The sequence below is a fragment of the Arvicanthis niloticus genome, chromosome 6 (assembly GCF_011762505.2).
Source record: "Arvicanthis niloticus isolate mArvNil1 chromosome 6, mArvNil1.pat.X, whole genome shotgun sequence".
NCBI lineage: Eukaryota > Metazoa > Chordata > Mammalia > Rodentia > Muridae > Arvicanthis > Arvicanthis niloticus.
In genome coordinates this window covers 71,852,178-71,869,270 of record NC_047663.1, presented here as the reverse complement: position 1 = coordinate 71,869,270, position 17,093 = coordinate 71,852,178, and the positions used below count along the sequence as shown (strand labels likewise).

The window sequence follows — 17,093 nt, the reverse complement described above, 5'->3', positions numbered from 1 at the left end:
TAAAAGACAGACACATGAGACTAGATGGAGGGGGGAGGGGAAGTAGACAAGGGAGAAGGGGAGGGGTTGTTTGTCCCTATGGGGGACAAAGGTCTACCTCTGCATAGAGAGAAGGAACTTATGGCTCATAGGCAAATGGCAGTTTATAAAGGTAGGCAGGAAAACCCTGTTTTTAGATGAGGTGTTTAATTTTATTTGAGCATGTTAATTAATGGAGCAAAAAGGTGTTTTTGATTGCTGGATATCAGTTCTTTGATAAATAGACCTTGGTAGTTGACCTCAGGAAGAGGTAGTGGCCAAATAAACAGGGTAGACCTTGGTGGTTAGCTATAGGAATACAAGCTAATGGGTTTTGTTTGTTTGTTTGTTTTTAGCAAGGCAGAGGGAATGGAGGAGAAGGGCAAGGCCTGCCAGAGCCATGTTTGCCATCTTGGGCTGGGTAGCTTCCTTTCACAGCACATGCTATCTGCTGACAACTTCTATCTGCAAGATGTCAGCAACAGCTTTTCTCTGTGAAGTACTGAAGCACACAGAAGCAGAGTAAAGTCTGAGCTAATGTTGGGCAGTGTTTTCTACACAGAGTCGGGGTGTGTATTTTAGGAGTGTGGGAGGGCACATTTCTCCACATGCTCACATTCATCTTCAGGACACAATGTAGGTGTGGGAGCCTTGCGGTTTCTTCTGGATGGATCCACTACTACTTACTCATGGACTAGATTGCCACTGCTGATTCATGTTGGTGTTTTGCTAGTGGACTCGACTGCTGACAATGGAGGTTGGAATCACCTTAAAGAATTACTTTTAGATAGGTCCACAACCTCCTTGTCCTATTAGCCATCTTTCTCCCCTGCCTTTGTTCAGGGGCTATAAGGAATGGTGAAGCATTTAGGAACCTTTATTAAAATAGGTTTTGACAAATCTAAGACTATAAGTCCCCTCCAAAATCCAGTGTTTTTTCAGAGCTGTGTTATCTGTCTCATAGACATTTAAAAAATTTAAAGTCAATACAGTATTATTCAATCTGTATTGGTAAATCTTATACTTCTCTTTTGTTCCATGAGCATGTTATTTAAAGTCTTGTCAGATCTCTCCATAATTGTTTCTCTTGTAGGATTGTAAGGTATGCTTGGAACATGTTTTATGTCATAATGTTTAAAAAATTGTTGTATTCTAATGGATACATTTGTTGAAGCATTTTCACCTTCAATCTGTAAAGGAATCTCCAAAGAATGCCATCATCTCTAATAAATTTATCATCTCAGAATCATCCTTTTCATTAGAATTTCACTGAAATGTGATTATTTGTCAATAGTATGGTATATCAACATATGTCCATATTTTAGATTTTCAAATTCTATAAATTGGAACGCATATGCTATTGTTTGACATTATTCTGAGGTGGCATCATTACATAGACCAGGGAGTCTGAATTCAGAATATTGTATTGTTGGCCCTTAAAATCCAGAATCAGGGGACATGCTCCCACAGAAACACTCACAGACAGGATTTGCTGCAATAACATGAGGTTTATTGATAAATTGATAATAAGCAGTGCACCGGAGTTCTCTTGCATGCAGGTAAGTAGAATCCCGAACTAACATTAAGGGCAGTTTATATACCATTCTCACAGAATTCACCAGGACAGTTATACAATTACCTCTTAAACAATGATCACAGAGGCTAAACTCCAACAGCCATTCCCAGGTCTGGTTTCTAGGTAACTCAAATTTGCACCTTATCTTTACAACAAAGAGGGTCAGCTTAAGTGGCTTCTGTTTACCCAGGTGTACTGTGTTGAGGGCTCATCTCCCTCATAAACTCTTATCTTGGGCCCTTCTTCCTGGAATGTTTGTTTGAGTGTTGGGAATGTGCTCCTCCTGGGGTTGTGCCTCTGTGGCAGCTAATAAACTGAAACTCAAACTTAAGGATCTTTTAATTTTAAGTTCAAGCTGAGACCTAAAATTCTTACATTCAAGCTGAGATCTGAAATTACATTCTTACAGTATTCCTATTGGTTAGTTGCCATTCTAATCTTTAAGCCTTTGTGGATTTTTTTTTCCATCTGGAACTACTTTTGTGTTATTATAGGGTCCACATTGAATTCTTTTGAAGGTTCTTTATTTTGATTTTTAGAATCCTCCAACCTCTGTTCTATGGCCTGTAATCTTTTAGTCCATTTTTTAAAAAATCAATGTCTGTTTTATTTTGATGTTTTTAAGGAGGATATATAAAAGTGTAATCATTATTGAACTTACAGGTATTCTTATGTTGACAGTAAAGCCAAACTATATGGGGAACATATGTTCTCCTCTGTAAAGTTTTCCATTTTTATCATGGAATTTTTTTTTTTTTCTCTTTGTTAGAAAGGAAGTTCTTTGCCATGCATCTAGTAAACACTCAGGCTCAGCACCAAGTTCTCCTGGTGAAACAGAACAAGAAATACAAAATGATAAAGCACACATATGCTCTTATCTGTCTTGCCAGGTTATGCCAGGCCATGTGGGCATCATCATAGGGCAGGCAGGAGGTCTCATCATTGGAGGCTCAGGCATCATGAGCATGTGGCCTCCCAAGTCTGGTCTCATCCCAGGAGGAGAGGGGGCCCATCAATGGCATCACAGGAGGGCCTCCCATTTGGGGTGCAGGCATCATGGCAGGCAGAGGAGGATGTGAGAGACTAGGGGGAGGTGGGATCATGGCCCCTGCAGGCAGAGGAGCAGAGAATGGTGCCTGAGGGATCTTTCCTTGTTGAAATGCAGCTGTTGTTCTGTCAGTCAGGCTCTGGACCTGCTCTTCCATCCATTTCTGGTAAGGGTCTTTCACATTCTCTTTGTGTTTCCCACCACTGCAGTGTATCTTCCTCACAGATAGAGAATTGGGGTAAGATATGTATCACAGTAGTCACAATAAACTTAGGCATGATGCTCACAGGCCGTTGGCTACCTGGGTCCAGAAATTTTTTTAAAATTTCTCTAATTAAAAAAAAAATCTCTCTAATTTCCCCCCTTTTTTTTTGGAGACTTCATTTTTTTAAAATGTATCTTTTCTTTTTCTGAAGATCCTATTTTCTTCATTTTTCCATTCTTTTGGAGACTCTACTGCGTTTTTCTTTCCAATTCCTTCAGAGAATTTTTTTCTCTTTACTCTGGAGACTTATTTTTTTCCTGTCTCTTTTACAAAGAAATCCTACTTTATTTTTCTTTCTCTTTGTTTCTTTGCTTCTTTCTTTCTTTTTATGAGACTCCATCTTGTGTTTTCTTTCTTCTTTTTCTAGAAAAGTTTTTTCCTTTTCCCTTTTTGGAAGACTTTTTTTTTTTTTTTTTGTCTATTGAATTTACTTATTTCTTTCAGAATGAGTTCTAAACTAGTTTTTGCAATAAGTGGGACAAGTTGGGAGAGAGAGAGAGAGAGAGAGAGAGAGAGAGAGAGAGAGAGAGAGAGAGAAACAGACAAAGACAGACACTCTGGGATAGAGTCAGGCTAAAGAGATTAAACACCAAATTGTGGATCAAGTTGAATATATGGAACTGAGAAGAGGCAACAAGCCTCACATAGAACAGTATAAACAGATTAATTTAGTTATAAGCTAACTTGAGAACAAGCTTACCTAAGGTATAAGCATTAATGCATAAATAAATGAATCTCTGTGTCATTATTTGGGAACTGAGACGGATATAAAAAGCACAAACGGTTACAGAGTCTACTAACTTCTTCATCTTAGGAGAGTGTGGCACTGCTTGGGGAATTTCTGTGGGACAAATGATCCAAGTTTAATTAGACAAAAAATTTGTAAGTCACATGTATACAACCATATATTTTCATAATGATAACTTAATGGAAGACAGTTCTTATACTGTGGACAACTCTGTGTCCACTTGCTACATTGATATTCTATCTCTAAAAGACATGAATCCTCTGGCCATTCTCCCAAAATGTTTGCTGCTAAAAAATGGGCTTTAAGTTGGGGCACAAAGCTAGTCCAAAGGTTAGTAACTCACAGCTCCATTCCTGTTTCCCAGTATTCAGGGAAATCAGACATGTATGAACCTGGCTTCTCTGATAAAAACTCTTCCTTATTAAGGAGAGACTTGGCATCACTTGCCACAGTATCAATAAAGAGACTTTTCCAATAGTAAGTCTTTCTAAAGTAAAGGCCTGAGGCAAGTGGTCCCCCAATAATATAGGAAATAAATTCAATATATTTCAACAGTTTTTCTTTGAAGGACACGTCTTTGGTCTTTGTTAACAAATGGAGACACTTAAGGTGTGCCCTGATTTCATTCACAGACACATTGAAATCCTTGGCAATATTTACCAGTGAGGCTTCATCCAGACCAAAGTAAGACCTGTAGAGATTCAAGGTCTCCTCCAACTTCTGTATTTCATCTCTGATGAAGCCCCCAAGTGGAATGGTGGCCCATACTCCAGCCTTCAGGGCCTCCAGCCAGATCTTCTGTCTGAGGAAATACCTCTTCCGGTCAATGGCAGTCTTAGTAACACTGTGCAAGGACATCATGAAGATGTGGCGCTTGTGGGATGGGAGCTCACTCAGTAGGGTGGTTTCCAGCTTTGGGAAGTCAAAGTCAGACACATCAAAGTTAGAGACTAAGAAGAGTGGAGGCTGACTGGAGAGAACCTTCTGAAGCTTCTTTGAACAGTCATCTCTAATTTTCTTTAAGACACTGTCTCTATTGAAAGACTTTGGTTTACTTCTCTGTTCGCCACTGACATCTTGATCTATCTTGGTTCGGACAAAGTAGAACTTTGTGTTCATCATTGCGATGGCTTTGGCCAGATGTGCATCAAGTTCTTTGAAGCGTGTAGACGAGATGATAATGAAGAAGTCATACTCACCAAACTTCATTTCTGTTAGGTAGTTTTGTGGTGGGAAATTAGTGGACCCAATGCCAGGTAGGTCCCATATTGTCACATTGGGAAGCTTTGGGTGTGGGTATGGAGTTCTCGTCATGGTTGTCTCTACCACCCCAGTGGGGGCTGCACTTCCTTCTTCTTCCCTCGCTCCCCTCAGGGCATTGATAAAGCTGGATTTTCCAGTTCCTGTTTCTCCAGTCACAGCAATGTTCAGTGGGGCTTTGTCAATGTTTCTCAGAGCATGACTAATTTCAGACAGTGCTCCCTGAAGGTTGTTATTTTCCAGATGGGATTCAATCAAGGTGATGGTTTCCTCAGAGAGGAGTTTGCTTTCCTTCTTGAAATTCTTAAAAAAATTTTCAAAGCTGAATGCCAACATTTGAGCAGTTAAACGAGAGGGGCTGCAAGAGGAAGGCTTGCATGTAGCTTTGTTCAGTGGAGGGTGCTGAATAGAGAAGAAAAGAGAGACAGTGTAAGTATTAGTACAGCAGGGCAAGGCCTAGGAGTTTGTCCTTATGGTAAAGAAGGACCTCAGCTGCTGATACCAGTATAAGCAGGACACCTTCCTTTCTGCTCTGTGCTGATGGCTCCATCTCTGCTCTGCAGGTCTCATGCCCTCATTCAACTCTTACCTTCTGTGCTTTCCCTCTTTTTTGGTTGTCTCCTTCATGACCAACTTATTCCATATGGTTTCCTACATCAGTGTTTACTTCTTATTTTAAGTTGTCTTTGCATTCTGTTTACCTTTATTACAGTTAATACCCATAGGTTGTAAAATCCTTAAGGGCACAGATCAAGATATGAAAAACTCAAGCAACATCTCATGGAAAGGCTCCCTGTCTCTTTGTGTGCTTAGGTCATTGCTTCCTAGGCCTCATGACCTCTGGTCCCTTAGTACAGCCATTCTAGTTACTCCTGTGTAGTCTGTGAATTTGGGGTGAAGGGGCATGAGATAGGGAGCAAAAAAGTTTCTTGGCATGTCCACCAGAGGGCTGGATACATTACTATATATGTGTAATTGACGTCTTTGTAGCCATAAAGAAGATTGAAATTATGTCCTCGGTAGGAAATTGGATGTAACTGTATGTAGACATATTAAAACAATAAAGCTAGTCTCAGAAAGACAAATATATTTTCTCTTTCACATAGCCTAGATGTTATATAAATACATAAGATATAAGATAGATATGTCATGAAAATGGAAGTGAACCTGTCTGGGGGACTAAAACTGTAGGTGAATTCATAACATGCAATGTGTGCTTGTTTAAAACTTTAAAACTAGATGTTAAAAAGATTTATATGCAAGGCTATAGGTATCATCTTATTTTTTTCTTATTTCTCAGCAGGGGAGGTAGGGGACCACATCATTGTAAACAGTTTCCTAAGTTATTCCCTGTGTGTTCCTGTTTTGTAGTGTTCAGTCCAGAAACCTGAAGGACACAACCCAGAAAAATGAAAATCCCAAATGGATAAACAGGAAAGCCAGGAAGAAAGAAAGAAATATAGGAAAAGATATTAAAGAAGCCACTATCAAAAGAAAGTGACTTGTTTAAAAGTTAAGAAACCTGAATAAGAAAGTATTCCCATCAAAATACTTCTCTAAGGAAGCATTAGTTCTTAAGGCCAAAGACACAAGGTAAAGGTCAGATGTCTTTCCATCATGAATCCACATATTACATATATGTCTATATATTACATGTGGACTTTTAGGCCACATTAATTTTTTTCTGATACTCTTGGTTTATTATAATCTTGGAAGGACATTAAAACTATTTGTATTTCGTAAATTGTGAAAAAATAGACTTCATGATAGCTATGACTATAGATCAAAGTTTATCAATACTGATACTAAAAGTATCAAAACTTTGGGATGAAGGGTATAAATCACAGCCATATCCTTTTCTTTTGGTGTTTCAGACACAGAGGACTTTGGAATTAGAGTTGGAACACAAGGTAAATGCAGGAAGTCATGAGAAATTGGCTTCACTTAGCTCTGATACTCTGGTGTTAATAATGTGGTTTGAAGATTTCAATACAGAAGCTTCAGGTACACAGAATTCAATTCCTGAGTCAGCCAATCATCTTGTTGGAGGCCATGTCACCAATAAAGGTAAGAGAAAGGAGGGCATCAGTATAGATCTTACTGTTACTAGGAATAATGTATTACAATATCAAAACTCCCAGGGTAATTATTTGAGAATCCCTATGGGATGCTACATGCATGTGTGCAGGCTCACATGTGTATAGTATGAGTTCCAGAGGTTTACTGATTTCTTCCTCTCTGGTGCTGGGATGCCCACAATTGATTTACAAGTAGAAGCATTATTTAGGGACTGCTGGTAATTATAGCTACAGAAATGAACTCAAATTCATGTACAATGCATCGTTTATTCCCTACTATTTTTGTCAGTGTTGCTTAGGGTGTGTGCAAGTCCCAGTCTTGTGTGACCATCTGAAGCAATGGTTCTCAACAATCTTGACATGGAATAGACTCACTAGATGCCACCACAATAGTGATATGGCATCTACACTGTGATGGCTCACTGGAAAGAAATCTAATATTACATAACAACTTAACCTCCTAAGACACATTTCTCTGGAGAATTTTCTTAATAAGGACCTTCTATATAAGTGGAAGACATTTCCAGTGAGAAGCAGAAATTGCTACACAGAACATTATAACTATTCAAAATAGCCAAGGCAATGATGCACTCAAAGGATCATAAATCTCTAATAAAAAAATCTGAAGAGGGCTGGAAAGATAGGCCAGTAGTTGAAAATACTGGTTGCTCTTCCAGAGGTCCTGAGTTCAATTCCCTGCAACCATATGGTGGCTCACAACCATCTATAATGGGATCTGATTCTCTGTTTGAGTGTGTATGAAGACTCATATATAAAAAGAAAAGTATGAATGAATATTTAAAAATATTTCAAAGAAACTGTAGTAGATAAAATTTCTGTCAAATACTTCATAAATAATGAAAAAAAAATCTCAATCACATGAGAGGTGAGAAATGTTGAAGAAGGAAATGTATCTGATGAGCAATAGAGTATGTATGACAGAAACATCAAGAAGGGACTTTTGAGGGTAAAAGGGAACTAGGTAGATAAGTGGGAGCATGGCAGAGGTCAGTAGGTAAATGAATGAATGAGAACAGATAAGAATGAATGACAGTGTATAATGGCATACATGTATAGAAATGCCATAATAAAACTCACTGTTTCGTACTTGCACTAAAAATGTAATGACATAGAAAAAAAACACAATGAGATCCAAGAAAATACTGATGAATGAGATGAAAACAAAAACTTAAGATTTGCCTGAGAAATTCAGAAATGTAACATTTTGAAAGAAATCTTAAAAGTCAATAGACACAACACAGACATACCAGATAAGAAGGCAGAGTCAGAAGGTAGGAAGAAAGGAAGGTAGAAAACAAGCAAGAAAGGAAGCAATCAAGTTTCAATAAGTAACCAATGTAGCAAGATCCCCCAAAGCAGAGATGAAGGAAATCTCAAAGAAGGCAACAAAGATGCAAAGATTCCCATGTCTATAGTTTATAAACCTTAATGTTGTCAAAGTGTTCATACTTCACAAAGTGATCTACAGACTCAATGCAATTTCAACTAAAACATCAATGACAGTAGTGTAGAACTGGACTGTGGAATCCCAAACTCACTTAGGAACAGAGAAGACTGCAAATAGCCAAAACAATCTTGATCAGAACCATAGGGTCTAGGAGTCACTGCAATACCGGATTTTAAGGCATAGCACAGAGCCACAGTGACAAAAACAGCCCAATAGTGGTACGAAGACAGACCTATAGTCCAACAAACTGACAGGAAGGGTGGACCCAGAAATTTATCCATAACAGTACAAACAACAGAATGCATCTATAGTCAGTCAATATCTTATCAAGGCGTCAAAATACTTATACTGCACAAACGGCACATGGTTTGAAGAATGGAACTGGGCAAACTGGACATCAGGCAAGACTTATCCTTGACCCTCAACCTTCACCCTATACATAAACCAACCCTGAGTGGGCTAAAGAGCTTAATATAAGTTGGAAACCTTGAAGGTCTTAAAGGGAAATGGGCATGAAAAACTTCATCAGATTTTCCCACATGGGGTCCGTAAAGCATAGGAATCAAAAGCAAACTGCCAAGTAGCATTCCATCTAACTGAAATACTTCTTAAAAACAAAGCAAATTAACACCACAGTAATGAGATGATTTATAATGAAGAGCCTTAAGAGAGAATCACATGAAATTCTCAACTAGAGAGACGCCAGGATGTCAACGAGTGCATAAAATGGATATGACAAAATTTATCAGACTCACTTTGAAACATCTCAACGAAGTGAAATAGAAAGGTGCTTTCTGGAACAACTGTGGAAACACTATTTTTTCCCATGGCCTCCCCCAACATAGAGAGGCTTTAGAGTAGAATGAGCTCACCTTCTCTGTCAAAAGCTCTTCTTTACTGAGGATAATTTTAACATCGCTAGCAACCGTGTCTATGAAATAATTTTGCAAGTGGAAAACTTTTGAAAAGGAAGAATGTCTAACGTAGTTCAATAATTTATCTGTTATGGATGTACCAGGCTCATGTGAGAACAAATGTGGAGACTTAATGTTTGCCTTGAGTTCCTCCAGTGTCACGTTCAAATCCTCAGCGATGTTTCCCAGTGATGCCTCATCCAGGCCAAAGGAAGATCTATAGTCATTCAAAGTCTGTTCCAACATCTCTAGGTCATTTTGGGTCAGTCCCCTCAGTGGCATGGTAGCCCTTGGCATTCTGGATTCCTTCAAGATCTTTTGTTTCAGCATATCCCTCTTCCGGTCTACAGTGGACTCCGTAACAATTGACAAAGTGTGCATGAACATGTGTCGTTTGTAGGCTGGGAGCTCTCTCAGAAGGGTGGTTTCCAACTTTGGGAAGTCAAAGTCAGACACATCCAAGTTAGAGACTAAGAAGACTGGAGGCTCCTGGTGGGTAACCTCCTTAAGTATACTTGAAACAGTATTTCTAATCTTGTTTAACGTGTTCTCTTTATTGAATGTCATAGGTTTAAACTTCTTTTCCATCTTTAGATCAATATCTGTATGGGTTCGAACAAAATAGAAACTCCTATTCATTTGCACAATGGTTTTGGCAAGGTTTTCATCATCAAGTTTAACGCGTCCAGAAGAGACAATAATGAAGAAGTCATATTCCTCAAAGTTGATTTTCTTCAAAAAATTATATGGATGCAAGGCAAAAAATGAAATACCAGGCAGGTCCCATAGTGTCACACTGGGAATTTTTGCATATGCGTATGGTGTTCTCTCAGTGGTTGTACATACCACCCCAGTAGCAGCTGCACCTTCTTCATCCGCTTTTACTCCCTGTAGAGCATTGATGAGACTGGACTTTCCAACCCCCATTTCCCCTATCACTGCAATGTTCAGTGGGGCTTTCTCAATGTCACCCAGAGCACTGCTGATTGAAGAAACTGTTTCCCGAAGGTTTCCTTCCTCTAGGGATGATTCAATGAAGGTGATTAATTCCTGAGACAGGATTTTGGTTTTCAGCTTGAAATTCTGAGGATTTGTGCCCAAGCTGGAGGTCAAATCAGGATCCTTTTTTGCAGGGGGTGTAGTAGATGAAGTCTGACCCATGCCTGGAAAATATTGATGATACCTAAGGGAGGAAAGAACCAGTAAGCTCATCCAATTAGTTCAGCAAGAACAACCAATGGGTAGGGCCCAGCATCTGCTCCACATTATAAATAGGAACTTTCTTTCCTTCAATCAAATGTACAGGACTAAACAGCACTTTAGCTTTAAATTTAGGTTTGACTCACACTCCTTAATTTTTGACTATTTTCTTCTTTACAGTGTTTTTAGTTTTTCAAGATCAAATTCAAGCCTGTATTAGCAGCATTACCAAGGTTGTGCAATGAACCAGAAGTTTGAGCTTAGCCTGAGCTATGATACCAAGATGTTTTCTGGAAAAGAAATTCATTGAGTTCAAAGCTCTGTCAGTCTCTCCAAATAAGGTCATATTATGACATGCACACTGGCTTTCAGGTTTTGAGTTTTACTTTAATAACTGACATGAATGGTAGCTAATTCAATTGGAGAGCTCAGCTCCTGGTCAGAAGGAGGAGTCTTAAGGATGTGGGAGACTCTTGATCTATCCTTCTTTGGTTTCCTGTGACTTTGATATCTACCAAACTCTTTTCACTCTTTGGTGCTGAATGAAGACCATGTGGATGTGGTGGCCATAGTCTGTAGTGGGAAAGCTGCTACTGTTGTTTTGTGGAATGACCATAATATTCCCATCAATTTGCCATCTACGTATTTATGTATATTTGTAACCATGAACTGGTATGGCCACAGAAGCTGCTGTGTATTGTGAGTAAGACTAACTGTAGATTAAGTCATAATGGTCCAAGAGTTGAGCAGAAGTGACTTTTGAATACTCAGCCATAAACATGATACATAAATTATGGCCTCTAAAGCTTAGTGCAATGCAGAAGAGGTAACAGAAGTGATGTGAGAACTGGGGGAGGAGAGAAGTGTTTTGACAATATAAAAAATTGCTGAAACAGTAAAAATTCAAACTTTCAGTCAGTTAGTGTGCTAATGAGCAGTAGAGACAGCCATCAAGAGACTAAATAAAATGAGTAATACATACTTGAAAATTTACTCGATATCCTGAACTATTAGAGAAAGGACAATTAAATCAGATTGGTACTACCAAGAAACCACAACCAACAAAAAATTGTAGAAAAGTGGAACCATATTAACTGTTCAAAGTTGGTGCAGTTCCTTCAGAAATTGATCACTGTACAGAATTGATCAGGTAGACTACTCACTTCAACCTGAAGGACTGTTAGTCAACAGACTACACAGATGCAAGCACATCCATAGTTATAGCTGCTGTGTTGATCGTCAGTATAAAATCAGTTTAGTGTAGATATTTATATACAGATAAATGGTCAAAGAAATTATGGAACATGTATAAAATAAAGTTCTATGCAATTGTGAAGAAAATGTAACCATGACATTTTCAAAAAAAAATTAGTGTAACTGGAATTTGTTGATCAGAGAAAAGAATATGGACCTTGGAAAAACAAATAGCACATGTTGTCTTTCACAGGTTGAAGCTAACCTTACAAAAACGTATGTGTGTTTTTCCCAAAGAAGACCATGGCCTACAGAGGCAGAGGCATGCAGATGAGTTCAAGGTCAGCCTGGTCTACAAAGTGAATTCAAGAACATCCAGGGATGTTATACAGGGAACTTTGTCAGGAAAAACAAACAAAAACACTCAGCTTCCAAGATCTTTGGTGTCCTTTTTCCTAGTGGTCTTTCCTAACAGCTGCTAGAAGATGAGGTAGTGGAAAAACTAAGTTGTTATGGCCTGGATATCTACTGCTTGGCTAGCCATTCATTTTATGCCATTACAAACAAACTTTCTCATATGCTGTTACAACTGTTACATAGAAACTGTATTATGTGCTGTTACTAAAAACTTTTTCATGCCTGAGTTAAATGTTCACCCAAAGTCTGTTATGTTGTATGCTTTATTGTTCTTGGAAACCAATCATAACAGCAGCCAATTAGAACTGCTTTATATAGTTAGTCACAATAAGCCTGGAGTCGAGACATCCCTGGGAACTGACATCCTACTTTCTGCTATGTGCATTGGTAACTGACAGCTGGTTGGCAAGTTAGGACATGAATGCTAGGCAAATCAAGTCACCCTGTCACAGTTGAATAACCCAAGAAATGAGGACAGGATAAGGATGGCACAAATATATGTTCTTTAGGAAGTCTCCTATCCCTGAATGCAGATTAGTGGAATAACTTGGCACAGAGATTTGTGGATTTCAGGCTTCAAAGCTCTGTATGAATCTGGCTCAAGGTTAGTTGGATCCCAAGTCTGGTCTATGAAACTGAATGATCAGTTCTGGCACAAATTCTCCATAAACAATTCATGGCTCACTGAGATTGGTGTGTACTGTGGTTTGCAGGGCAACTCGTAGACCCCAACATAAGTATGTGTTGTAGATCTGTCTTTTAATATATTCCATGTGATGTCTCATCTTGGTAGTCAACTTGACTCCATCTGGAATGAACTGAAACCCAATCAGCTGGGTAAACCTGTGGGACATTTTTATACATTGGGTCATTTGAGGTTGGAAGATCTATCCTAACTCTAGGCTACATCTTCTGGTGGCAGCCCACAGAAAAGGACATGGAAGCAGACTTTTCTTGTTTGCCTGCTTCCTCTCATTTGCTCAGACAAGTTTATCCATTCTGCTGCTGAGGCATTCCTTCACTGGTATTAGAGCCCACTTCTTAGGGTTTCCAGTGTACACTGAAGGCCAGCTGTGACATTCAGCCTTATGGACTGAGTTCTTGGCCTTTCCTTCAGGAGACATCTATCGTTAGATTGGCCAGATCACAGGTGGTTAGCCACTCTATTAAATCTCTTTTAATGCATATAGATTCTTGCTAGCAGTTCTGTTCTTGTGGAGAACCTTGACCTAAACTATGTAGAAATGAGAATATTCTAGCTATATCATCCTAGTTGAGAGAAAGGTAAGATGAATGGCCAGCAGTCATGGATCTTAATAGTTGCATTATAGAGACAGTTTTCAACACATCATCTACAGATGACTGATTTCCTGTCTGTCCCCCCTGATTCCAGTCACACAGAGCTGTATCTGTGTTTTGGGCATCCCAGATTGGAACACATGTCCCTTATATAGAGCAAGTCCAAGGCCCGTTATGGCTTGATGGCGTTTGATGGCAGTTTTAGAGGAAAGTAGGAAGATAGTAGATGTTTAGCCAGACTTGTTTTCTAAGTTCATGTTGGCCACAGGGGAATCAGGTAGATGTTAGGAAACAGGGCACACATGAGGCCCCAGAGGGAAGAGGTAATCTCAGGCTGGGGACAAGCCTCCCAGAGACTAACGATCTGAGGAAATCAAACTTGCTCTTCATGATAAGGTCCTGAAGAAATTGGGAAAGGAGAGAGCACATCTCAACATAACCAATGTTGTGCCAAATAAGAAAAACTCCAAGCAAATGCACAGAGCACAGGAAGAAGATGAGGGTTTCCATTTATTATCCACTCTTTATTCAGTTTAGTAGAGGTCTTAAGCAAGAACAGTAAGACCTATGAAAAATAAAAAATACATAAATAGAAAAGGTAACAGTCAAAGATAATATAAGGTTCTCACTAGAAGATAACCTAAAGTCTTCCTCAGAGAAGTCTTAGAATCATTTCAGCAAAGTGACAGCATTTAAAATTAACATACAAATCTTGGTTGCCTTCATCTTCACTAATGACATACATGCTAAAGAAGAACCTGGAAATTAATCTCATTTACACTACTAGCCAGCACCTTCACCCCTATAACTTTCCTTGGAATAAGCCTAACCAAGGTGGGACAGGCCCTCTAAAATGAAAGCTTTAAAGGCTTCCAAAAAAAATTGAAGACATTAAAAAAATGCTACTCATGCTAAAAGAGTAGAAGAATTCATGTCATAAAAATGGCTGGTTAATAAAATTAACTGAGTGGGCTGGAGAGATGACTCAGAGGTTAACAGCACTGACTGCTCTTCCACAGGTCCTGAGTTCAATTCCCAGCAACCACATGGTGGCTCACAACCATCTGTTACCCTCTTCTGGTGTGTCTGAAGATAGCTACAGTGTACTCATATAAATTAAAAGAAAACTCTAGAAAGAAAAACACTTTAAGAAGTAGGGGTAGGTAGGGACTTTCACAGTAGGGTTCCAGCTGCTCAGGAAATGAGGCCATGACTACAAGCAGGGGCTCATGGAAATTAAAAGCTTCTGTACAGCAAAGGAAACAGACAAGTAAAGAGACAGATTGCTAGAAGGGAAAAGACCATTGTTAGCAATTCATTCAACAGAAGATTAATATTCAAAATATGCAAAGAACTTAAAAAAACCATGATCAATAAGAAAACAAACAGTTCTATCTAAACATGGACATGTAACTGAACAGAATTCTCAGAAGAAAAAACACAAATGGCATATATATTAATGTGTTCAGCATCCTCAGCCATTAAATCGTGAGACTTGCAGCTACTTTGGGATTTCATCTCACCTGAGTCAGAGAGCCTTTCATCAAGAGAAAACATGGCAACAGATGCTGGTGTGGATGTAGGGGAAGGGGAATCCTTATTTGCTGCTGTGGGGTTGTAAGCAAGCACAGCCATTATGGAATCAGTGACACCACTCCTGAGTGTAGCCCTGAAGGACTCTCTATCCTAGCACAGAGACCCTGGAGCATGATGTTCATCACTGCTCTAGTGACAATAGCTGGGAAACGCAATCAGCCCAGATGATAAGTGGATAATGAGAATGTGCCACAGAGACACAATGGAACTGGATTCCTGCACAATATCAATGGAAGTGTATAACTTTCAGACAAACTGACAGAGCTACTAAATGTTAAGTGAGGTCACCAGTGTCACAAAGTCAAACCTGATGTTCTCTCTCATATGTGGATTTCAGCTTCTCATTTTTAGGTATGTACATTTATGTAGCAGGAAGTGTTTGCAGAGGCTAGCAAACTGGAAGGGGGCCCATAAGAGGGGTACAAATAGCTTTGGGTCAGATAGATAGTAGCATATATGGGATATACAAGTGGACAGTTGAATAATGGAAACTGAGAAGTTTGAACAGAGGGGACAGCCAGAGAGCTGCGGCACAGGGCTGGCTGTGATGGAGCCAGTGAAAAACCGGTATGTTTGAACAAGTTATAAGGAAATATGCTCCTTTTTCAACTTCATAAAAAATAAAGTTTGAACATGAGTGGGTGAATGAAACTGCTCCCAGAAGCCAAAGTCTACTCAAGGAAATCCTAGCCTCAATAGTGGGCTACTCCCCATGATTTGATGACTATGAAGTCTCCCGAAACACTGCCAAACAGTCAAGGTATTGTTAGTGCTGGTTATGTTGATAATGGCTTCTCATAGTTCCCTTCTATACAAGGAAATAGTCATGGGTGTTCTGGATACAATTTTATCCCCCTGTGGTAAATAAAATGGCTCCAATATAGCTGGGTGTTGTTGGGCATATCTTTAATCTCAGCCCTAGGAGACAGAGAAGCAGAGGTAGCTGGATCTCCTTGAGTTTGAGGCCAGCCTGATTACAGATTCTAGACAAGCCAGAGGCACACAGTGTGATCCAGTCACAACCAAAACCAAAACAAAAATAACAACAACCCTCCACCAGAAACAGGTTCCTGTAATGACTCTGAGGAATCTGGTCACACAAGATGTCATCTTTCTCCAATGTCAAGCTAGCATCAGAAGAGCAACAGACCCAGGATGTGTGGATGATAGGGAAGTTTGTTGCTGCCTGGCTGGTGGGTTGGGGGTGCTTTGTAGTACAGAATACAGAGAAGGGCCTCTCTGTGAACAACCACTGAGTGAAATAAACCATAACAGAAGATCCTCTGCCCTGGTTCCAGGGGACTTCCCCTGAGACCACAAGTAAGTAGGATTTCTGATCAAGCTTTACATACCTGCTCCTGCTCCAATGGTCCTCCTGTGATGTCACCTCTTGTCTAGGAGCAAGGTCACTGTGATAGCTCTCTATGGACTCCTCTGAGCTGGGACATTCAGGAAACAGATGGGATGGAGAGTGTTGGTGTCTCGGTGTTCTGAAGAGAAGAACAGCTGGGAAGCAAAGGCAGATGTTTTCAGATCTCAGTCTACACAGTCTCTGTTCTGCAATTCTTAGATCTGAATCCTACCTGCCTTGCTCCTGAAGGAAGGGACTGCACCGAGGGTTGGTTTTGTTTTCTATTCTGTGAACTCCCTGTCAGGCTTACACATTCAGCTGAAAAGGTTTCACATCCTTCTACAGAGAGGGAGGTGGAGCTAATCTATAGTGGCCAACAACAGAGCTTCCTAAGAGCTTGGTGGGTACTTTGGTAGCTTAGCCCAGTGTCATGGCTCCTCCCTCCACTGTCCATTCTGCTTCCCTACCTCAAGACCCTGTTTTCAGATGATGTCATCTGTTGCTGGGCAGTACTGACTTTCAGATTCAGTGAGCCCATGGTTCAGTGATTGCAGACACTTGCTGTATCCCTGCCCTGTGCTTATTCTGTTGACATTCTTTGTCTCCTCTTCTCTCTCTCTCTCTCTCTCTCTCTCTCTCTCTCTCTCTCTCTCTCTCTCTC

At 39.8% G+C, this 17,093-nt stretch overlaps 2 protein-coding genes and 1 pseudogene across 2 annotated transcripts; all 3 read right to left on the bottom strand.

Moving 5' to 3' along the window:
* Nucleotides 1–1,506: 1,506 nt before the first annotated feature.
* Nucleotides 1,507–2,799, bottom strand: LOC117710333 (U1 small nuclear ribonucleoprotein C-like; annotated as a pseudogene).
* Nucleotides 2,800–3,991: 1,192 nt separating this feature from the next.
* On the bottom strand, nucleotides 3,992–5,313 carry LOC143442814 (T-cell-specific guanine nucleotide triphosphate-binding protein 2-like). The gene has a single exon (XM_076936978.1). It carries the CDS (start codon nucleotides 5,249–5,251, stop codon nucleotides 3,995–3,997), a length of 1,257 nt encoding a protein of 418 aa, XP_076793093.1. The 5' UTR covers nucleotides 5,252–5,313; the 3' UTR covers nucleotides 3,992–3,994.
* Nucleotides 5,314–9,148: 3,835 nt separating this feature from the next.
* Nucleotides 9,149–16,718, bottom strand: LOC117711562 (T-cell-specific guanine nucleotide triphosphate-binding protein 2-like). Its single transcript, XM_076936977.1, is given in 3 exon segments — nucleotides 9,149–9,303; nucleotides 9,306–10,558; nucleotides 16,434–16,718. Coding segments are annotated over 2 exon segments (1,386 nt in total). The 5' UTR covers nucleotides 10,537–10,558; nucleotides 16,434–16,718.
* Nucleotides 16,719–17,093: the final 375 nt, after the last annotated feature.

Excerpts from the sequence above, each read along its gene's own strand:
- LOC143442814 (XM_076936978.1), bottom strand. The coding sequence starts at position 5,251 with ATGTTGGCATTCAGCTTTGAAAATTTTTTTAAGAATTTCAAGAAGGAA.